The sequence below is a fragment of the Erpetoichthys calabaricus genome, chromosome 15 (genome assembly GCF_900747795.2).
Source record: "Erpetoichthys calabaricus chromosome 15, fErpCal1.3, whole genome shotgun sequence".
Classification (NCBI taxonomy): domain Eukaryota; kingdom Metazoa; phylum Chordata; class Cladistia; order Polypteriformes; family Polypteridae; genus Erpetoichthys; species Erpetoichthys calabaricus.
In genome coordinates this window covers 75,908,839-75,933,195 of record NC_041408.2, presented here as the reverse complement: position 1 = coordinate 75,933,195, position 24,357 = coordinate 75,908,839, and the positions used below count along the sequence as shown (strand labels likewise).

The 24,357-nt window shown below is 40.1% G+C and overlaps 1 protein-coding gene across 1 annotated transcript; it reads right to left on the bottom strand.

Moving 5' to 3' along the window:
- Positions 1-1,525: 1,525 nt before the first annotated feature.
- Positions 1,526-23,764, bottom strand: LOC114665961 (transcription factor Ovo-like 2). The gene is made up of 4 exons (XM_028820649.2): positions 23,138-23,764; positions 20,747-20,925; positions 15,814-16,003; positions 1,526-4,196 (listed from the first exon to the last, which is right to left on the bottom strand). The coding sequence occupies exons 1-4, from the start codon at positions 23,220-23,222 to the stop codon at positions 3,886-3,888; spliced, it is 765 nt and encodes a 254-aa protein (XP_028676482.1). The 5' UTR covers positions 23,223-23,764; the 3' UTR covers positions 1,526-3,885.
- Positions 23,765-24,357: the final 593 nt, after the last annotated feature.

Here is a 24,357-nt window from a genome sequence, read left to right as displayed (position 1 = left end):
GGAATAAGATGTTGTAAAGAGCAAGGATCCAATCAGGGAAAGGCCACATAATAAGCTTGAGTGACGTCAGAGTCTGCATTCTTAAAAATCATCATTTCTGCTCATCGACATTACAGCACTGAAACTGCATTTTCAGAAGTATATGTTTCTGAAAAAATGTTTTTGGGCATTGAAAAAATACCAGGGTAGTGTGGATAAAAGACAAAAAATGAGACTAATGTCTGCATATTAAGCGAAAACATGGTAGTTGTGGATGGAACCTGAGTTTCATTAAATATACTGAGTGACACCTTATTAGGTTCTAGTTGGTTGTCTGGTTTACCCTCAAAGCTGCCTGAAATCACCTGGATATAAATTGTCAAAAGTGAGGCACAGAGATGCTGGCTCAGCTTGTCTCCTTTTTACCTCATTGTTTAAAATCCGTAGGTGGTGGATCTGTACTCTGAGCAGACTAGATTCTGCTGCAAGAATCTGTTTGAGAAGTGGTAGACAGTGTCCATAAAAGGATGAACATGATGAGAAATGCTGCATAGGACATTCAAATGACCTTCAGATGGTATTTGGTATCTGGATTAAAATCCATACAGGCCTAGTGGGAGTTTGCGTGTGTGCATGGGCATCAGATCACCGTTCCTGTTGCTTCCTGTTGCATCTGTGATAGGCTCTGGCTCCCTGCCCCACTAATCTAGATATGTAGTTAGTAAAAATGAGTGAACTGGTCACAGAGCAAATGCTAAACAGCATGTAATTTGAAATTGATATATTACATTGGAGAAATCTTTAAATATCTATATACATTTCCTCATTTTTAATCTTAACTGTTTCAACTCTAACAGATTAAGTACTGTCTCAGAAGATAATCTATAGGACAACTCATTTTCTACAGTTCTTGACTTCTGGTTAATAAATACCACATTTATATTCTCAAATATACACTTGAGGAAGAGTGCAGAGCTGCAGTCCTGGAAGGCCACAGAAGCTCTAGCCTTCCAGTCCAGCTAATGTGACTAATGAGGCCTTTGCCTAACTGCACTTAAGATTTAGTGTCATTTTTGTTTCTTTCCTAGGTCATTGTACACATATTTGGTTCGTTTTGTCTTTGTGAGGCTACCAGTCCATTTGAAGTTTTCTTTGTAAAAGTGGCAGTCATTTTCTGATGAGCAGATGCTTGTGTGAATCTTGAAGTGCAGTGCCTATAAAAAATATTCTCTGCTTAGACGTTTTTATGTTTTATTGTTATATGACATTCATAGTGGAGTTAATTTCACACTGATAAGCAGAAAAATACTCTTTAATGTCAAAGTGAGAACAGATCTGTGCAAAGTATTCTAAATTAATAAATGTCTATATATCTGTGTGTTCATCTGTTTGCGATGTCTCTTTCATTCCAACAGATGGTGCATCACAAACATTTGTAGTAATGCCATTTTATTACTACAATTGTTTGTGATGTGCCATCCATTGGAATGACAAACGTAAATGCATTTTATTACCACAGGCATTACAAAATACAATCAATGCAATGCAAATGTTAATGCTGATGTCTGTGTTAATTACCTAGAGTTCAACCCTTCTGAGATGGGTAGCACAGTTAGTTGTAAAACACAAAATAATCACCCACATAAGTATACACCCTTTTTAATATGACACACCTAAATCAACACCAATTGACTATAAAAGTCATAGTAATAAGTCATAAAGACCATCTGTCTAGGGTTTCAGTCAATTGTAGTAGAAATGCTCCTGTATATGGAAGGGAGAACTCGGTGAGTCAATATGGTGGTCTAACCTAGACAATGAAGGCCAAAGAACAAGCAACTCTGTGAAAAGGAGATTCAAAGCACAAGTCAGGGGATGGAGTCAAGAAAATATCCAAGTCACTAAATATCCCTCAGAGTCCAGTTAAATCAATCATTAAGAAATATAAAGAGTATGGCACAGGTGTAAATCTACCGAGAGCAGGCCATCAACAAAAACTGAATTGATTGTGCAAGAATGAGACAACCAAGAGACCTCTGAGAACTCTGAAGGAGTTACACGATGCAGACAACAGCTGTCACCCAAGTGCTTTGCCAACTACAGCTTTATGGAAGAGTGGCAAAGAGAAAAAACACACGTCATCTCAGCTACAGTTGGCAAGAAGGCACATGAGAGACTCTTAAGTCAGTTGGAAGAAGGTTCTACGGTCTGATGACACCAAATTTTAGCTTTTTTTTTGACGTAAGTCAAACACTGAATTCTCAAAAAAACGCCACGAAGCATGGCAGTGTCAGCATCAGGGTGTGGGGATGTTTCTCTGCAGCAGGCCCTGGAAGGCTTGTAAGAGGGAAATGGATGAGAAAACCACAATGAACTCCTGGAGGAAAACTTAATATTGTCTACAAGAAACCTTTCTCCTTGGGAGAAAATTTGTTTTCCAGCATGACAGCCACCCCAAGCACAAAGCTAAATCTACACAGGAAGGGCTTAAAAACAATGTGTGAATGTCCTGGAGGGGCCAAGTCAGAGTCCAGATGTCAATCCATTTCAGAATTTGTGGCTTTACGCGGAAAAAGGCTACTCATTCATGATCCCCATGGCACCTGACAGAGTCTGAGCACTTCTATCAAGAATAGCGGAACAATGGCAGTGTCCAGATCTGCAAAGCTGACAGAGAGAGACTTGAGCACACAGACTCAAGGCTGGTATGGCTGCCAAAAGTACATCTACTGAATACTGATTGGATGAGGGTGAATACCTACTGTCTGAAATTATTCATTTTGTGTTTTACATTTGTAATTAATTTAGACCACTTTGCAGTGATCTCTTCTCACGTTGACATTAAAGAATCCTTTTCTGATGATCAGTGTCACAAAAGCCAAATTAAGTCCACTGTGATTCAATGCTGTATAACAATAAAATGTGAAAAGATCCAAGTGGGTGAGTACTTTTATAGGCACTGTGTTTATTAACAGTGGTCATTTACGATTGAGCAGGCTCATTAGAAGTGGGTTGCTTTTTAACAAACAAATGAACAAGCCAAGCTGAAAGTCAGACAGTTAGCCATTCTCAGACCTACTTTATCCAGTATCTTGGCAGTACTGGGCACAAGACAGAAAATGGAGCTGGATAGGTCATCAGTCCATTTCAGACTACAGTCACACACAAATGCAAATGGCCTCACCAGATTAGATTTACCAAATAATCTAAACTGCATGTGTTTGGGGATTTGGGAGGAAAAGTGAAGTACCCAGAGGAAACTCAGTGAGAATGTGTAGCTGAACATGGAACTGAAACCCAGAACACTGTGTCTGTGAAGAACCAGTAGCAGCTCCAACCACTGTGCTGCCATGTCATCCCCAAACCTTAAAGTGAGTTGGGTATGAGATCTTGTGATCTAAACAGCAATGCATATTAGCACTGATATTTGAAAGGAATTCAGAATTCACTGCCAAGCCTTTGTTTTGGACCTGGGAACAGAATCAAGTCGAAGGGTTCATCATCATCTCAAAGGAGATTTTGGATTCCCAGATAGGATCCAACAACGAGCCGTGCCTCCCTACACCCGGTCTGTGTTTGTTCACACCTGCACTAAATTTAGGTCAAGGTCAGCAATTTTTGTTTCTTTTTGCAGAAATCTGTATTGAGTTGAGTTATCAGTAAGCTTTTGGCTTAAATGTTCAGCATTAATCAGTATGGTGGTCTAACGTACACAATGAAGGCAAAAGAACACTCCAAACAACTTCCATTTTTAGTACTTGCTAAGTGTGTACCTAAAACCCAAAAGCACATTAAATCCTTCTCTTTAGGACAGGTGACAATATTTACCTTGAAATGGGTTGACAGGGTTGTCTTACATTATATCAGACTCTAAGATGCTTGTATTTGGGGGACAAGAAGCCAACTCTAACGACTTCCTTCATCGGCAGTACTGTTTTCAGATTGGTCCTCTCCTTGTTTCTTTTGTAGTGTCATTTCCATTTTTTTCGAAGCTTTTCTCAGAAATGTGCTGCTGGGGTGATTGTCTTGAAGATGAAGATGGAGGACCTCTTGGCTATGGGTGGCATAGCCGCATTCTTCACAGATGTATAGTTTGTCTCTCCGTTGCTTGTAGGCAAAGTGAAGAGCTGCCCCATGGATCTTGCGAAGGTGCGCCTCCAATGAGCATCGCTGAGTAAACGCCTTGGAACAGATCTCACACTTGTAAGGACGGACACCTGTATAGGAGAACAACAGGGTGGAAGAGGCAGTGAATGCTAAGCCTTACAGGAAAAGAAACAACAGTCCGCCGGGTGAGTTAATGTCCATCAGCCCAGTTTTGTTACTCATTCATATCCCCTGACACCCTCATAGGAGGTCAGTTTAGAGTCTGCCATTAACCTAACGTACCTGTCTTCAGGATGTGAGAGGAAATCCCATGCAGACATGGGTGCAATGCTCCCCATTAATATCACCTGGGATTCGAGAGCTTGGGGGCTGCTGTGAAATCCACAGATTCACCGCGCTGTTTGCGCAAAATAAGGACAATGTCTTCCCATTTTGAAGTCTTTACATTTTACTTTTATAAAATATTGAATCACTGAGGATTTTGTTTGGCTTTTTTGGCACTGATTAACAGAAAAAAAATTGGGAGTGTGCTCCCCTTGACTTTCTTGTATACTGAGATAGAGGAAAAGGTCATCAAAACCACTTCCAGTTGTGCAATATTTCTCAAATATCATATCTCTTTGTTTCTCATCATAACAAATTGATAATATCGATACACAATCATGTATCTCTATTTATAATCAAACTTTATATTAAAATGATACTTTCGCACTTAGGGAGGTCGAAAACAGTGGTGGAATTTTTTCATGATTACAAATGCATTACCTCGATTACGTGCAAAGTAAAAAGAGTTATAGTCACCTAAAAACATAGAAAAACTGTTAGTATTATATAATATTTGTTGCAATAAATTGCTATAGGTAAAACTGTATTTAGCTACATTTAATTATGATAATGATGGCAGAAACAAAAAATATATATAAAATTAAATGCATTACCAGGAACACGATGGGGATGTAGCATCTTATTATTCCCATTACATCTTTATATTTTACATTGCATGTTCAATGTTGGGGCGGCACGGTGGCGCAGTGGTAGCGCTGCTGCCTCGCAGTTAGGAGACCTGGGTTTGCTTCCCAGGTCCTCCCTGCGTGGAGTTTGCATGTTCTCCCCATGTCTGCTTGGGTTTCTGTTCAGATTCAGCGGGTTGGAAAATGGATGGATGGATGTTCAATGTTTACACGTTATTGTTAAACTGATGATCCATCCATCCATCCAGTATCCAACCCGCTATATCCTAACACAGGGTCATATCCCGGGCAGGGCGCCAGCCCACCACAGGGCACACACACTAGGGACAAATTAGGATCACTTAAGATGTCTTTGGACTGTGGGGGGAAACTGGAGAACCTGGGGAGAACATGCAAATTCCACGCAGGGAGGACCCTGTGGAAGCGAACCCGGGTCTCCTTACTGCGAGGCAGCAGCGCTACCCACTGCACCACCGTGCCGCCCAATAATAATAATAACAATTATTCAAATGTATATAGCACTTTTCTCACTACTCAAAGTGCTTTTTAGTGAGCGGGGAGACAGACAGTTAGAGACAGGAGATGTTTAGAGGGACTGTATGACTTGGACAGGGATGGGCAATGCCAGTCCTAGAGGGCCGCAGTGGCTGCAGGTTTTGCAGGAGGGGGATATGGGGTAATGGCCTGAATAAGCTCGTTCCCGCATTCCTTCCACTGTCAAGGCATCCAGGCCAGATAAGGGCACCGGCCATCCGCCACACACTGTATACTTACCCCTTAAATTGTAACTGCCTCATAATAAAATGGACTTCAATAAATACCAAGAAACAGTAAAAGTAACATCGTCCTCTGTCATTCTCTTTCTACCATATTGTGAACAATAGCATGTGCTAAAAAAAGTTGCTCTGCATACTGTTCCATGGTGGCTCGGCTCTTCTGTAGAAATGCAGGTCTATAACACAGTTGACGTTTTCATAAATGTAGGGCTTTGTTCTGACAAAAATCTGTTCATTTCAGATTTATTGTCACTTGTACACACTACAATGAAATTCTCATCTGTACATTTGGATGGGAGGCGCTCTCTCTTGTAGCACATTTAGCCACAGGCTCATTCCACCACGGTGTGTTAACAAACGCATCTGGGGGTCTTTTCTGCTAACTGCTATCAAGAATTCAATGCTTCCACCTACTGTACTTGTTAAGTCAAGCATTTATATTTATTTATTTACAGTCATATGAAAAAGTTTGGGAACCCCTCTCAGCCTGCATAATAATTTACTCTCCTTTCAACAAAAAAGATAACAGTGGTATGTCTTTCATTTCCTAGGAACATCTGAGTACTGCAGTGTTTTCCGAACAAAGATTTTTAGTGAAGCAGTATTTAGTTGTATGAAATTAAATCAAATGTGAAAAACAATTTGGGCTGTGCACAAATTTGGGTCCCCTTGTAATTTTGCTGATTTGAATGCATGTAACTGCTCAATACTGATTACTTGCAACACCAAATTGGTTGGATTAGCACGTTAAGCCTTGAACACAGCTAAACACATCCCACAATGAGATAAAAAGACTTTTTCCTAAACAAGAGATGTAATCCAAATTGGATGAGAAGAAAATGCAGTTACTGCGGTCTTAGATAAGATCCTGCTTTTGAAAGTGACTATTAAACTTTGTGCACAATGATAAATGTTGTGGTGTCGGTGTGGAGCCACACCATAGAGTTCCATAGGAACGAAAAATTCAAAAAGAGATCTCCTTAACATCTTTTTGGTTTCTCCTAGACAACAATGACATCAAGAAGAAATTAAACAGAGAAATGTTTTTTTGTTTCACGTTCCTCGGATTTTTATCCTAAGACACAATCGCTCGGAATTCTCACAAGGGTCTCCTACCAAGTTTCAGTAGATATCTCAACAAAGTCACATGATGGGCTCAGATTTTTTTTTTTTTTTTTTTGCAATTTGAAACTATTTGCTCAGTATAATACGCTGAAATGTATGGAGAGTTATTTGTGGTAATAAAACAATTTACTATGATGACAAAACTGCAGTCTTTGCTTCTACTATTAGTTGCTGTAATTTTTATTGCTGTTCACCAGTTAGGTCATGCTTATTCGAGTAGAAAAGACAGGAAGTATGGCATAGTGGTTAAGATACTGGGCTTCAATACCTGAGGTTGTGAATTCTAATCCCACTACTGACACTACTGTGTAAATATGGGCAAGTCACGTCATCTTCCTGTGGATCAATTGACTAAGGAATTGTAACTGATTGTATCTTCATCCATCCATCCATTTTCCAACCCGCTGAATCCGAACACAGGGTCACGGGGGTCTGCTGGAGCCAATCCCAGCCAACACAGGGCACAAGGCAGGAACCAATCCCAGGCAGGGTGCCAACCCACCGCAGGACACACACAAACACACCCACACACCAAGCACACACTAGGGCCAATTTAGAATCGCCAATCCACCTAACCTGCATGTCTTTGGACTGTGGGAGGAAACCGGAGTGCCCGGAGGAAACCCACGCAGACACGGGGAGAACATGCAAACTCCACGCAGGGAGGACCCGGGAAGCGAACCCAGGTCCCCAGGTCTCCCAACTGCGAGGCAGCAGCGCTACCCACTACGCCACCGTGCCGCCTGATTGTATCTTAAATGTTGTAAAAACACTTTGGATAAAAACATCAGTCCAATAAAAAAATATGAAGTCTTGGAAAAAAAATTAAAACAAGACTAGAAAGAGATCTCACAAAATATAATATACTTTTCAAACCAAATTCTCAATTTTGACTCCTTTTACCTCAGTTGAATCTCATGTCTCCTTTTTGTCTGAAGCTATTTCTCCTAAGGAATTTTAGGAGAAATATCTGTGACAAAGAATAAATGACAATCTTTTTTAAGTCTCATGAGCAGTCAAAGATCAACCTTTGAGCAGTAAACTTTTCTTATTGGGTGGCAGCTGGTTGAGAGAGAGACAGAACCCAGCTGACCACCCAGAGAGACTGAACCTAGAACCCAGCAGTGGAACTTCTCCACTCTGCTCTGCTTGCTGGATGTCATTGAGTCTAGAAATAAAGGAGTTACACTCATTTAGTTCAATCTGACAAGGAAACCGATTCTGAGGGCAATTAGAATCCAGAGGTTGTGAGTTTGTGGCTGGCAGTGAGCAGTTACCACAGTGCAAATCTGTAAACTGAGATGGCTTGTGGTGTTGGAGTGTTGGCCCATGACTGTACAAATGTGTTCTTCCATCAGCTCCAGTGCACTCCTGCTGCCTGATGGGAAATGTAGTCCCTGATATTGTACTAAACACCTGTCTTTCTGTGTCAACAGTACTAGGGTGTTGTACATTGTTAGCCATTATGAATGTAGTCAAGCAAAATTACACCTTTTATTGGCTAACTAGAAAGATTACAATATGCAAGCTTTCGAGGCAACTCAGGCCCCTTCTTCTGGCAACATGTAATCAAAGGTGTCAAAGGTACAAATTTCACTGATCACAGAATGACCTTGTTTGACATTTTGTTTTTTTTTGACAAAACAATACTTCTAAATTTCAGTTTTGATAAAATTGTGGGCTTGTCACTAATAATAGGCTAAAGATAGTCAGGGCCCAGTCCCAGAAGGACCATCAGGTTCCACAGTCAATGGTTATGGTTATTGTTTTCATGGACTAATCAGGAATGCCGAGAGACAAACAATGTATGTTGCAGTGAGATGCTCTATGATAAGCCAAAACTAAGGGAGTCTCTTCTGTCCACATTTTGCTGCCCACACTCAGTCCAGTAGCCACTGTATACTTGGAGATTTTAGAAGACCCACCACACAGCCCTGAATGTGCACTGTCATATTACTTGCTTTTCACTTCTCAAAAGGTGCTTAATGAGGTTGTTCTTTTGCTGATGATCATGAACCCAAGGTATGCCACCTAGCCAAAAACATTTATGCTTGTGGAAAAGTATAGACATTATCTTAAAAGAAGATGTTCTTGAAGTCTGCATTGATGTTTTGTTTATTCTAATTAATGTACACTGCTCAAAAAAATTAAGGGAACATCTAAATGGTTTGAATCGTACCTGGCAGGGAGAAAATTCTTCGTTAGTTGTGGCAATTACAACTCAAAGACACATGGTATCCTATATGGTGTTCCACAAGGCTCTATCCTGGGTCCGCTGCTTTTCTCAATCTACATGCTTCCGTTAGGTCAGATTATCTCAGGGCACAACGTGAGCTACCACAGCTATGCTGATGACACAAAGCTGTACTTATCAATAGCACCTGATGACCCCAATTCTCTTGATTCACTAACACAATGTCTTACTTGTATTTCTGAATGGATGAATAGTAATTTTCTCAAGCTAAAGAAAGAGAAAACTGAAATTTTAGTGATTGACAATAATGGATACAATGAGGTTATTAGAAATAAATTTGATGCATTAGCATTAAAAGTCAAGACGGAGGTAAAGATTTTAGGGGTAACTGTTGACTGTAACCTGAATTTTAAATCGCATATTAATCAGATCACTAGGACAGCATATTTTCACTTAAGAAACACAGCAAAAGTTAGACCTCTTATATCATTGAAAGATGCTGAGAAATTAGTTCACACTTTTGTTTTCAGTCGACTAGATTACTGTAACGCACTCCTCTCAGGACTACCCAAAAAAGACATAAATCGTTTGCAACTAGTGCAGAATGCAGCTGCTAGAATCCTAACTAGGAAAAGAAAATCCGAGCACATTTCTCCAGTTCTGATGTCACTACACTGGTTACCTGTGTCATTCAGAATTGACTTTAAAATACTGCTTATAGTTTATAAAGCCTTAAATAATCCTGCTCCATCTTATATATCGGAATGTCTGACATCTTATATTCCAAATCGTAATCTCAGATCCTCAAATGAGTGTCTCCTTAGAATTCTGAGAGCAAAACTTAAAAGAAGTGGTGAGGCGGCCTTCTGCTGTTATGCACCTAAAATCTGGAATAGCCTGCCAATAGGAATTCGCCAGGCTAATACAGTGGAGCACTTCAAAAAACTGCTGAAAACACATTACTTTAACATGGCCTTCTCATAACTTCACTTCAATTTAATCCTGATACTCTGTATATTCAATTCATTATAATAACTATTCATGGTGGCTCTAAAATCCGTACTAACCCCTACTCTCTCTTCTGTTTCTTTTCCCGGTTTTTTTGTGGTGGCGACCTGCACTACCACCACCTAATCAAAGCACCATGATGTTCCTACATTGATGGATTAAAAGCCAGAAGTCTGCATGACCGTCATCATCAAGTCCTTCCAGTGGGAACCCTGAATACAAAGAGGACTGTTTCATTTATGTTAGGTAGAATGCCCAGAGGGGGCTGGGCAGTCCCATGGTCTGGAACCCCTGCAGATTTTATTTTTTTCTCTCCAGCCATCTGGAGTTTTTTTTGTTTTTTCTGTCCCCCCGGCCATCGGACCTTACTCTTACTCTATGTTAATTAGTGTTGTCTTATTTTAATTCTTACGTTGTCTTTTATTTTTCTTTTCTTCATCATGTAAAGCACTTTGAGCTACATTATTTGTATGAAAATGTGCTTTATAAATAAATGCTGTTGTTGTTGTTGTAAATCACACATTGATTAACACAATATTCAAGTGGAAAGTCTTTACTGAGCAATACTGTGTCTTTTGTTCAGAACAAAATGATGCAACAATGATCAGTGGAAACCAAAATCACCAAGCCATTGGGGGTTGTATTCAACATCACACCAAACATCAAAGTCAAAAATTGAAATCACAGTCTGATCCAACTTGCGTGAATTTCATTGCAACAACACATAATGTAACTCAGTAGTGTGTATGACCCCCACATGCCTGTATGCACTCCCGATAAACTCTGGGAAAGCTCCTGATGAGACAGTTAATGGTGTCCTGGGGATCTCCTCCCAGACCTGGATCAGGGCATCAGTGAGCTCCTGGATAGTCTGTGGCGCTACTTGGTGGCATCGGATTCACTGATACATAATGTCCCAGAGGTTCTCATTTGGATTCAGGTCTGGGGAACATGTGGGCCAGTCAATGGCATCAATGCCTTTGTCCAGAAGCTGCCTACACACTCTGGTCTATTGAGGCCGGGCATTATCCTGCAACAGGAGGAACTCAGGGCCCACTGCACCAGTGTAAGGTCTGGCAATGGTTCTGAGGATTTGATCAGCAGTCAGGGTACGTTTGCCTGGCATGTGAAGGTTTGTGCAACCCTCCAAGGATATGCCTCCACCAAATTAGTCATGCTGGATGACGTTGCAGGCTGCATAACGTTCACCACGGCATCTGCAGACTCTTTCATGTCTGTCACATGTGCTCAGTGTGAACCTGCTCTCATCTGTGAAGAGAACAGGGCACCAATGGCAGAGGTACCAATTGTGGTATTCTCTGGCAACTGCCAATCAATCAATCATGGTGATGGGCTGTGTGCACAGGTCCCACTAGTGGAAGTTGGGCCCTCATGCCACCCTCATGGAGTGTGTTTCTCATAGTTTGGTCAGAAACATGCTCGCACAAAGGAGATACTGGTCCTGCTGCTGAGTTGATAACCTTCTACTGCCATGTCCAGCTCTACTTGTGCATCAGCAAAACTCTTTGTATCTCCTCCATGCTCTTATGATTGTGCTGGAAGACACAGCAAACTTTCTTGTGACAGCACTTATGGATGTGTCATCCTGGAGGAGCTGGACTACCGGTGCAACCTGCAGGTACCGCCTCATGCTGTCAGTAGTGACAAGGACACTAGCAAAAAGCAAAACTAGAGACGAATCAGTCAGGAAGGATAATGAGGGAGCGACTGGCTGTGGCTACCACCTGCAAAACCATTCCCTTTTTGGGGGTTGTCTTTCTGTTGTCTCTCCAGTTGTCACTTTGATTTGCACCAAGCAGGTAAAGTGGATTCACAATCGCTTCAGCTTCCTAACTGGACAGATTGATATCCCTGAAGTTTAATTGACTTGGTGTTACACTGAAGTGTTCCCTTCATTTTTTGAGCTGTGACTTACTTTAAAGTGCACACATATGATAAAGAAGTACTGGGCTACTGCTCAAGTTTAACTTTCATCATTTTCATTAAACCTTACTCATCCTGTTAAGTAACTAGCACAATGTTTAATCTCTTGTCATTTTTATAACCTTATATCCAAAACAAAAGCTTAATCTCTTTGAATGTGGATCAAGCTAAATTTCACTGCAACGCATAAATCAAAATACATACAGTGCATCCGGAAAGTATTCACAGCGCATCACTTTTTCCACATTTTGTTATGTTACAGCCTTATTCCAAAATGAAATTAAATTCATTTTTTTCCTCAGAATTCTACACACAACACCCCATAATAACAATGTGAAAAAAGTTTGAGGTTTTTGCAAATTTATTAAAAATAAAAAACTGGGAAATCACATGTACATAAGTATTCACAGCCTTTGCTCAATACTTTTGTCGATGCACCTTTGCCAGCAATTACAGCCTCAAGTCTTTTTGAATATGATGCCACAAGCTTGGCACACCTATCCTTAGCCAGTTTCGCCCATTCCTCTTTGCAGCACCTCTCAAGCTCCATCAGGTTGGATGGGAAGCGTTGGTGCACAGCCATTTTAAGATCTCTCTAGAGATGTTCAATCGGATTCATGTCTGGGCTCTGGCTGGGCCACTCAAGGACATTCACAGAGTTGTCCTGAAGCCACTCCTTTGATATCTTGGCTGCGTGCTTAGGGTCGTTGTCCTGCTGAAAGATGAACCGTCGCCCCAGTCTGAGTCAAGAGCGCTCTGGAGCAGGTTTTCATCCAGGATGTCTCTATACATTGCTGCAGTCATCTTTCCCTTTATCCTGACCAGTCTCCCAGTCCCTGCCGCTGAAAAACATCCCCACAGCATGATGCTGCCACCACCATGCTTCACTGTAGGGATGGTATTGGCCTGGTGATGAGCGATGCCTGGTTTCCTCCAAACGTGACGCCTGGCATTCACACCAAAGAGTTCAATCTTTGTCTCATCAGACCAGAGAATTTTCTTTCTCATGGTCTGAGAGTCCTTCAGGTTCCTTTTGGCAAACTCCAGGCGGTCTACAGACTCTCGGAGGTCTACAGACAATTCCTTTGACTTCATGCTTGGTTTGTGCTCTGACATGAACTGTCAACTGTGGGACCTTATATAGACAGGTGTATGCCTTTCCAAATCATATCCAATCAACTGAATTTACCACAGGTGGACTCCAATGAAGCTGCAGAAACATCTCAAGGATGATCAGGGGAAACAGGATGCACCTGAGCTCAATTTTGAGCTTCATGGCAAAGGCTATGAATACTTATGTACATGTGCTTTCTCAATTTTTTTATTTTTAATAAATTTGCAAAAATCTCAAGTAAACTTTTTTCACGTCATTATGGGGTGTTGTGTGTAGAATTCTGAGGAAAAAAAATGAATTTAATCCATTTTGGAATAAGGCTGTAACATAACAAAATGTGGAAAAAGTGATGCGCTGTGAATACTTTCTGGATGCACTGTACCTGGAAATCCTATTGGTATTACATCCATCTGTGTTCTGGAGCCTCTTATTCCATTAAATGTTTACTGCAGAAACCCAAATGCAGCTGCGCAGTACGTCACATAAATTACATATTTAGTTAATCATTCATTCACTTAATCAGACATACTGGTTTCATTTCAAGTTGTCAGTTACCTTATGTTCTTCTTTTGGATGAAGGAGGAAACTGACATAAAAGCCAGATGTCCAGATATAGTGTAATTAAACCAAAAAAGTAACAAAACTACTGACCAGTAAAAACGTTCTTTCATCTTAGAAAGCCCTGTATCAAATATTGTCCTATGGACCATAATATGATAATATGAGAAAACCATGAACCGACGTCTTACAAAGTTGTTCTCAGTTAGACATTTTCATGTTCCTTTGCTTGAGGATTCATTACTTATTTATTCATGCTAATTCCCACCATTTCAAGAAAATGTGTTTTTAGGAGAAAACTAGTTGGGGAAAGTATGGGTCAAAATTCAACCATACTGAAAAAAATTTAATGGTGACTAATTCCATCCATTATCCAACCCGCTATATCCTAACAGGGTCACGGGGGTCTGCTGGAGCCAATCCCAGCCAACACAGGGTGCAAGGCAGGGAACAAACCCTGGGCAGGGCGCCAGCCAACCGCAGGGTGATGGTGACTAATTCTTTTTTTAATTTACTTTATTGCCAAAACTAAGCCAGCTCCTTCAAATTTTATTTGGTGACACAAAAACTATAAAGTACAAATTCAAATTTGACAACAGTAATTATCATTACCCAACAGATTAAATCCAACTAGTTTAAAAAAAATATGGAGACATTTGTGTGTTAAATACTCTTAATTCCATCCATCCATTTTCCAACTGCTGAATCCAAACACAGGGTCACGGGGGTCTGCTGGAGCCAATCCCAGCCAACACAGGGCACAAGGCAGGAATCAATCCTGGGCAGGGTGCCAACCCACCACAGGACACACACACTAAGGCCAATTTAGAATTGCCAATCCACCTAACCTGCATGTCTTTGGACTGTGGGAGGAAACCGGAGCACCCGGAGGAAACCCACGCAGACACAAGAAGAACATGCAAACTCCACAGCAGCGCTACCACTGCGCCACCGTGCCGCCCACTCTTAATTCAAGATTCTGAAATAATGAAGCTTGTAAGAGGAGTGTAAATTATGTTTTGAAATCTGAAAGTACTAATCTTAATTGAATGAAGACACATATAAGTTGGGAAGAGATTCAACAGAGAATTTGTGGGGTACTGCAGTCTGAAAGAGTAGATGGGATTCATCTGACCTGGTGAACTTCTTCCTTCAGTACAAAGTCCAGTTCCAGTGTTTGCTTGCCCATTGTCGGTGCATTCGACAGTAGACACGGGTTAGCATGGGCACTCTAACTGAGCTGTGGATAAACCAGCCCCATGTGCAACAGGGTTGATTTACTGTATGCCATGACACATTACTGTCGTAACCCTTAAAATAATTTGAAATTTGTACCACAGGAGACCTTCTGTTGATTTCTACCAAAAGGGACAACCTTTATTAACCGCTCGCGTTGACGAGTCTTGGCCATACAACACCATATTGTGGTTTAAACCATTGTCGTTAGGTGCTCACCAGTGTTGACTATGAGCACCATATAAGCCTAGTTAATAACTATGTTTCCTAAACTATGCTTTTTAGTCTGGGCTTTGTTTACTAGATTCTTGTTCGCCTGGTTTACGACCTTGGTTATTATTATAATTCCAATCCACCTTCTGATTCTATTCCTATTTACCCCGCACACTCAGTAGACCCAAAAATACAGGGATGTGCTAGAACATTACAAATAAATAATAAGAAGAAAAGTACATGCAGCACATGCCAAAGAAAGAAAAACAGTGATTTTCAGATGCACAATACTCATGTTTCATGACAGGTAGAATGTAAATCATTACATGGACAATGGTGGTGAATTCTCTGTGCAGATAAAGGAACCTACAAGTAAGGATAAGATCTGACTATGGAGAACTTTCAAAGCAATTTGAAATCTAAGCAGGATCCCTGATTCATATAAGAGTCCCTGAATTCTAGACCCTCTGTTATTATTCTGCTTCTTAGAATAAGTAGTATTTGAAGACCCACACAAACAGTCAGTCTTTCTTGCATGTCACTCAGCTCCTTGAGCTCTACAGCAAAATGTCCAGGACATTGCCTTACCTGTGTGAGTCCTGGTGTGCCTCTTTAAGTCAAAAGTGTCATTAAACCCTTTGCCACAGAAGGTGCACATGTGTTTCTTGTACTGGCTGTGAGACTTGATGTGACGGTTCAGCATCCGCTGGTTTCGGAGCACTTTGTTGCATAAAACACATTTGTAAAGGTCATTTAAAGTGCTGGAGTCTGCGGTGAGCTGGAAAGATAAAACAAGAATTTAAAAATGAATTATACTCCACGTAACACAAAGTCTTGTAACCATCATATGTGAGGCGGGACACAGAAATTCCGAGAATTGCTAAAAAAAAACTTTATTAAAAACTTCCCTTTTAGTCACCTTCAAAATACTCTCTTTGAGATGCAATCCACCCAACCCAGCACTTCTTCCATTCCTGGAAACATTTCCTGTACTCATCATTTGTTACCGTGTCTACAGCCTGCTGCATTTTTCCTGGATTTCTTTTACATTAGCAATTTTTTTCTTTCAGCCTCAATTTTAATTTCGGAAACAAAAAAAAAAAGTCACAGTGAATGATATCTGGTGAATACAGGGGATTGGGAGTGGGAAGCCACAACCACATTGTTTTTAGTCAAAAACACTTTGCCTGACAGCACAATGCTCTGTCATGATCCAAAGTGCAGTTTGTCTCCAGACGTTTTTTACCGATGCGTTTCCCATACCCTCCTCAGCAGTTCAATGTCATATCGCCAATTAACATGGAGAACAAACTCTTTATGAATAAGTCTTTCGATGTCGAAAAATGTAATCACCATTGTCTCCTAAAGGGTCTGCCATAATGACTTGGAGGAAAAAAATCATACAAGTCACATGCATGATTGTAAAATAAATGCCATAAATATACACTTGATCAACTCAGCATGATGCCACTCAGCAGACTGATTAATCACGTTTTAGGAATACGATACCTAGGGGCATTGTCAGTAAATACACCCTACTCCTGTGCTATTGACCGTTTCCAGTAGTTTTTGGGTCCTCCTCGTATGTTACCACCAAGACGTTAAGAAATGGTTTGTATATATGAGGGTCGTTTAAAAGTAATCACCATAGTCAATATACAATTTAAAAAATTTAACAAAATATTTGTCAATAAATCCCACATATTTTTGTTTAATTCTCTACAAAACCTCAGTTTGATTGATACATCTGTGAGACCATTCAAGATGTCACAAGAGTCCCCCTTGTGGTAAAACTCTGTCCCGTTATGTCCTGAACTACGCAGTGCCTCATTACAGCCCCACCTGTCATTTTTCCAATTGTAATGATTCAGTTCACTCTAAAGACCTTTTATTCCTTTTCGCTCTCATTTGGGGCAATTCGAAGTACAACAGTGCTGATCAATAATGGCTGTGTTTCTACCTTTTTATGCGTCTTTTCACAGTGCTAACACATCCATGGGCATCTCCAAAATCATGTTGAATTTATGCATGAATCTCAGTTGTGGAGATTTCTTCCTTAAGTAGAAATTCTGTTGCTACATCTTCTTGAAACAGCATCCTTGTTAATTATTTTCTTGGGCTCAACAGAGGTCTGTAATGTATTTTTTTATTCAATATATGAACTGATTGATTGAATTACTAGTTGAAACACAGTGCGTGTCAGCAGTGTGAGGTTATTTCTTGGTAATGTCAATATTCTCATTATTACTTTAGTCAATGTAATGTATTATACACAGCAATTATTATTATAAATGTTCTGTGTGTGACATAATGTGTCCTGTTAGGCAGCTATATAAAGATGTGTGGGTTGGTAACTCCGTAACCAATCCGTCCTGTGTACATGACTGTAGTATTGAATGTAGACAGTGTATTTCTCTTTTTAAATTCTATGGTGGTCAGGATACCCACCATCCTCTTTAATAATATCCCTGTGTGCGTCCAGGTGTCCGTGTGTGTGTGTCTTCTGGTGAAGTGCGCATGCGCGGGGCACGGTGCGATGCGCGATATTACTGTCAGAGAAAGTTAGAGGCGTTTTACGGAAATACAAACCAGTATTACTGCGAGAGGAAATTAAAGGTACACAATACAGTGACGCATATTACAGCCACATACAAGCCAGTATTACTGTCAGAGGAGATTAAAGGCATATTACCGACGCGCACGCCTGTATTACCGCCAGAGAAAATTAAAGATATATTACGGACGCACAAGCCAGCTGACGTACAAGACAGTATTACTGTCACAGAAAATTAAAGACACACAATACATGGCGGCAGCCCATGAAGAATGGTCAGCTCAGCAAGTAAACATCAAGAAAAGAAAGGCTGGAAGAAAGAAAAATACGACCAACAAAAAGAATGAGGTCAGAGTCCCTTGCCATTTAATATAGACTGTTCCTACTAATGTTTATGCACTACTGTTCTAGCGCCCGTTATTGTAACGGGCTAAATGACTAGTAAATAATAAAAAAAAATAGATCCATCGTGTTGGATTTTCTTTTATTTTCTTTTTTTTTTTCATGCCTTTTATCACGCCGTAGCCAGGGTTGTTGTCCTGTCTCAAGTTTATTCCTTGTTAATTAAATTTTTGTGTATTGTTTTTTAAATATAATTTTGTACCATTTTAGTATTCATTTTGTTTTTTTGTTTTCTTTTGTCTTTGTATTTTGGTTTTTATGATTGATATGTTTTACTAATTCTTTTGTTCCTTTTCTGAGAAGTTTTGTTTTGGAAGTCATTGTTGTTAAACTGAACTAATGGAAGTCGATTTTGCTGTTTATTTTTCTACCAGGGGGTTCGCCCCCTGCTCACTTGCCAACCCAAGGGCCTGTGCTATGTGCCAGCCACTTCGCATCTCTACCGCTCGCATTGTGAAGAGGGGGGCTGAACGCACCCCAAGGACACGCGGTCACTCCTCTGAAACCCCCTCTTAAACGGTGATACAATGGGAAACAAATATAGTTTTTTTACCTCCTCTTTGCTCGATCAGCTGCTGACTTGCTGCTGCTACCGTGCCGCACGATCTGCATCTTGCTTGGCACTTCAAACATTTAAAAGCCTGTACAGCAGCTGTCCTACTCTTTGTCTTTTATTTCCGGCCACAGGTGTGGCTAAATCTTTTGGCACAAAGTCTCGTCTCACAGAACATGAGTTCTTCATATTTTTTAGTTTATAATTTAAAAATGGAATAAGAATCTGAAAATCTAACAACATCACATTAAAGTTTGATAAATTCTGAAAAGAATGATACCAAACATATATATGTAGGTTTTAAAATAAGCCTAATTTAAAGCGTGACAAAAAACGTGAAATAAAAACATCAAATAAAATCTTGGCACAAAATCGTTGCACTTTTAGGCTTAGGATTTTATATATAGAGAGTAGATATCCTCCTTCCTCAGAAATGTATCGTATTTTGGCATCACCCCGTGACACCATTTTGCATTATTTATGGGCCCGACCACTTTGTAACATTCGTATTGGCCATTTTCTAAGTAATCTTTCCCAAAATTCCACAGAAATGTGTGATGAGAGATGTCATTCACATGGCACATATAAAGATCAACACATGTGTTTCCAACTTATCCGAGTTTTGGATAATAATGTTTGGTTTGCATTTCTTTGTGTGATACTCTTCTCAGTTTTGTGACTTCTTTTCAGTTTAATGGCTTTTGATTTTTGTTTAAATATTCTGGCTTGGCGAAAGATTGGTTCATTTTTTTGGTACTGACTCTGCTTGTATTTTTTGACCACGTTTTTGACCACATGCTGTATTGAGAACATTGTTAATGAATGATTCTCTTTACTATTTTGTTTAAACGTAGTGCTGTTTGTGTTCTGCCTTGCTCCCTGTATGTAGAACCTAAGGAGGCGGGGCCACCGAATCCTACAGCTGAGTTGTTGGCCCCAGCAGTTCTAAAGATGATGCTTTAGAGTGTTCAATAGCTTCAGCTTAATAATAGTGGTCAGTGTTTATTGATTCACTTTGTTTTTCTTCATTGGATTCTATGGAATTTATGTGTTATGTTGATAGGACCAAAACTCTATGGATCAGACTGAAAACTGAGTGGCACAGGCCGATATTTTATTGATAAAAGGGGAGAGTATGAACCAGTGCTACAAATCAGTACACTAGAATTAACATCGATCATTAACATCTAAAGGGCAACACTAACAGAGAAGTGAGAAAAATAAAGTAAAATTTAAAACAGAAATGTTTTCCTAAAATAATTCTTGTGCGAGGCATTCCTTTTTAGAAATCTCTTCTTTAAAGTTTGTTATTTTAAAATCTGGACGCTGTCACTGTATTAACAGCTTTGTTTAATCATGCCTGGCTTGGTGTCACGGGCCACATGGCAATGCAGGACGTGCCTGTCAACCATGCAGCATTATACAGACAAGAAGACATCAGTGCCCATGCCAAACCCCCTGCAAACAGCAGTGCCCATAGAATAAAAGATGTATAAAACAGTCATACGGTCACATCAATGCAAATCGCATTAAAAAAGAAATGCTGATGCCACACAGAATCAATTGTAAATGATGTAAATACTTTAGAAATGGGTTCCTTCCACTATGTGTATAACAGACACACATCAATCGTGTGAAGAGACTTTTATGACTATTACTAGATTACTGGGAGCAGACATGAACCCTATAGGGTACACCGGTCTAACACACATAGGTGTAACAACACGCTTTATTTAATATAGCACCTCGTCACTGGGAATGCTGCTCACTAGTTGCTTTACAGTTATCGTATTACACAGTTTTGTTTTTTTTTTTGCTTATTCTACAATAGCATAAGCATAAGCAAAGAATTAGCGATGGGGACTGAACCATCATCCTTGTCCTTAGCAGTCCAAAGGCTTAGTCATGATGCCAGCACACTGCCTTCACATCCATAAAAGTTTTTGTCTGCAAAGTTTCAGCCTTCACTTCTTTATAGACACTAAAATACATGAACACCGTCTACATCATACCTGGATTTCCACCCTGGTTTTGGTGAGTTTTACTTCAGGCCTCAGACACGGCGTATCAGCTGGTGACTCATCTTTTCTGGAAAAGCAATGCTTTGGAGTTTTTATTTTATCCCAGTTAGGTATGAGTCTGGTCAAGCGTTGCTTATCTTTGGCTGAATCTTCTGTGCCACCTAATGAACCTGTTCATAAAGACAGAGAGAGACAGAAAAAGAAGAAGAAGTGGCATAAAGCATTGATCCAACTGGATGAAGTGCATTTGAGAATGTTATCCATCCATCCATTTTCCAACCCGCTGAATCCGAACACAGGGTCACGGGGGTCTGCTGGAGCCAATCCCAGCCAACACAGGGCACAAGGCAGGAACCAATCCTGGGCAGGGTGCCAACCCACCGCAGTAAGAATGTTATGCTACTGTATAAAGAGTAAGAAGACACAATAAAGGTTTTTAAAAAGGCAACAACTAAGCTAACTCAAACACACATAACACAATATGAATGCTAAAGGATTCGGTAAATACTGTATGGCTTCTAACTAACAGCCCCAGCATTCTGTAGTTCATCAGTGTGCCAGTTCCCTGATCCCAGTGTGTATATGCAGGTCATAGAAAAACTAGCCTGTTATCATGTTTAAAACATTTACATTTTAAATCAAGTGGCTTTTTAAATTATTTGTCTTTTGGCTACTTAGCAGATTTGGATGTTGGCTTTTTGGAGCTGTTGGAAGAGGTTGGATGAAACCCAATGAGATCTGGATTTTTTCTGGACCCAAACTACTTTAAATTTGTGAGTGACCATCACTTGGCAGTTTTATATTATGTAACTTTTATATGATATAAATTTGTATAAATATTTCTCTATTATTATTTTTATTATAATATTTTTTCATCGTGTCCATGTAATTCAGCCTTGACCACTCCCCTCCACACTGCTCGCCCAATCATTACTCCTACTGTCCGTCCCACCCCGGCAAGGCAAAAAAACAAATTCTATTCAAGAACATCTCATTTTAGAAAAACAGTGGCAAGTGCTGATAATGAACGTCGAACAAAAAAGAGCTTCCTATAATAAAAATCAAGAACAAAGAGAATCGTCCAATAAATGAGAAAGAGAAAAAATATCCCGAACAATATGCAACGAGAAATGCGAAAAAGCATTGTTTATAGAATGTAAGTAAGAGGATAAAGTTTTTAACGAGGTGTTAACGTAATTTAATTTTTTATTTACTTTTTTTTATGTTTTATTATGTTTTACTTTTACTTTTTAATACATTTTATTATTCATTGGTATTTAAAATAGACATTTGTAGTGAAATACTCAAGTAACTAATTTTCTATCTATAATAGCCAAGGACCAAACCATCTTCCTCCATCTCTTTAAATACAATCGCTTTTTCTAATGGAGGGGCGCCCAAACACCCTTCGAGTGGTTCAGCTGCGAGGGCCACTGGGGGGTGGTGAGCGAAGCAAACAGGGTGCAAAGCCCCCTAGTACAGTCTTAAAAATAAAGGTGCCAGAGTGGTTCTTCAGAGCAATGCCATAGGGGAACCATTTTTGGCTCCAAAAGACACATCCACATGAAGGTTCCAGAAGGAACCTTTATTTATTTTGATCCATAACAGGCCTGATACAGTAAATAACCATGAAAAGATGGTAACAGATCTGTAAAATTCCATCAGGTCACAATTTTAAAAGAACTTTTGCTGCATACGTACAATAACACAGGCTAAGTCCACGTTTTCGTAATCCTGCGATAGGCTACCATACATTAAAGATTTCTGTTTTTTATTTTTCTATATATATATTAGGAATTTTTTCATGCACAAAGACCTAACTTCATATGCAAAGAACCCTTCCTATAATGAAACGATGCTTTGTTATTAAGCAATGTTTCTATGAGCATCCACGCAACACAATAAAGATCTTTAGAATGCCATTAAAGAACCAGCATTTTTAAGAGTGTAGTAAAGTAATGCATTGCCTGCATTGTGAAGTACAACTGGAAAGACATTGTATAAATGTATTTCAGTATCGGTAAACGGGGAGTGGGTAAAAGAGAGAGAGAGAGAGACTAAAAATCTGAAAAGTTTACAATATGGAACTGTAATGGGAGGACTTGAAACATTTAATTGGGGCCATCATAAAGTGCACTCTAATTCATCAATCCATTTTACGTAACGACGAGAGTGGGCGCCTATCAAGGCGAGCAATGCGGGAGCTCACCCGGGACGGGATGCCAGCTCTCTGCGGGACATTTCTATTCACATCGGGCCATGTAGAATTAATTTTATCTTGCCTGGCCCGCAGGTCGTAATAATAATAATAATAATAATAATAAGAAGAAGAAGAAGAAGAAGAAGAAGAAGAATAATCCACACTTGCCTAGCGGTATTTACCTGCAGATGGAGTGCTCGGCGGCTCTTCCAAGGGCTTTGCTGAACCTGAAGGTTTTCTTCGCTTCACCAGAAACGCTCTGGGCATGCTGGAGCACCGACGTGACGCGGGCCGCAGGTAAATGTCCGGAAGCAGCCCACCTCGACGCGCTCCGAAGTGCGGTGCGCACACACCTTTACAGCACAGCGGGTTTACCTGCTCGTTTTTTTAGCAGCTGGAAGGGTGTGATTCCATCAACTCGTGTTTTTGAAAAGAGCCACATTTTCTCAAGTGCATTACTTTCAGGAAATTTAGAAATGAGCATGCGTGCGCTGGAAATAACGGTGTCAACAGGCGTTCCTGTCCGACCGGTTGGAGGAGCCGAGAGGCGAGGTGAGGAGCCGCCCAGTCCCTACCTGGGGATAAATGAAAGCATTAGTGCCGGCTGGGACTCGCAAACTCGGCTCTCGTGTCGCCGTCACAGGAGCGCCGTCCGCATTTTGCAACAGACAGTGGCGTGGCGGACTGTTGGTTTTTGAGAAGTTTCGTATTGCTTTGGTTTCGATTGTGCAGAGAATAGCCGAGCTAAAGGGGTGTAGCTTCTAAAAGCTGAAGCCTGTCAGTTTTCATGCCAACTGAGCTTTAAATCAGATGCCGGGGTTGTCAGATGGGTCCATGTCTAAATAGCCATATAAATCACTTAAAAAAAAAACTCGAGCATGATTTAAAATATAACAGGATCGGGGAGATTTATATTGTAGGTTTACATAGCACACTCTGAAAACTACCCATGTTATTTCCTTCAAAAAAAGTAAAAATTTCTATTTTCATTTAGAAAAGAACTCAATGTGTAAAGTTTTTCCACCTAAATAAATAAAAATATATATTGTCTTTGCTAAATATACTTATTTCATTTTAATTTGATTAAATTAATCAATCTGGATGTAGACAGCTTTAGCAATTAAAAAAATGTAATATCCAAAGCAAGTCATTGAGAATATTTTGAAGCTAACCAATTATATTGTGTATAATTAATTTCTGAAAACCATTTACTTTATGTCAACATAAACAGTAAAGAATATGGCTTTTTGCTTTTATTTTGAGTGACTGCCCTTTAATTACTCTGATGTAAAGAAGGCAAAGAAAAAGACGCTTATCTGACAGGGCCGCCTTAACGTATGGGCACAACGGGCACCGGCTGGAGGCCCAAGCAGCATAGATATTTCTGATGCCAATGTATGTT

Excerpts from the sequence above, each read along its gene's own strand:
- LOC114665961 (XM_028820649.2), bottom strand. The coding sequence starts at position 23,222 with ATGCCCAGAGCGTTTCTGGTGAAGCGAAGAAAACCTTCAGGTTCAGCA. Across the intron at positions 20,926-23,137 it reads GCCGAGCACTCCATCTGCAG|GTTCATTAGGTGGCACAGAA; the intron begins GTAAATACCGCT and ends CTTTATGAACAG. Across the intron at positions 4,197-15,813 it reads GCACACCAGGACTCACACAG|GTGTCCGTCCTTACAAGTGT; the intron begins GTAAGGCAATGT and ends TCTCCTATACAG.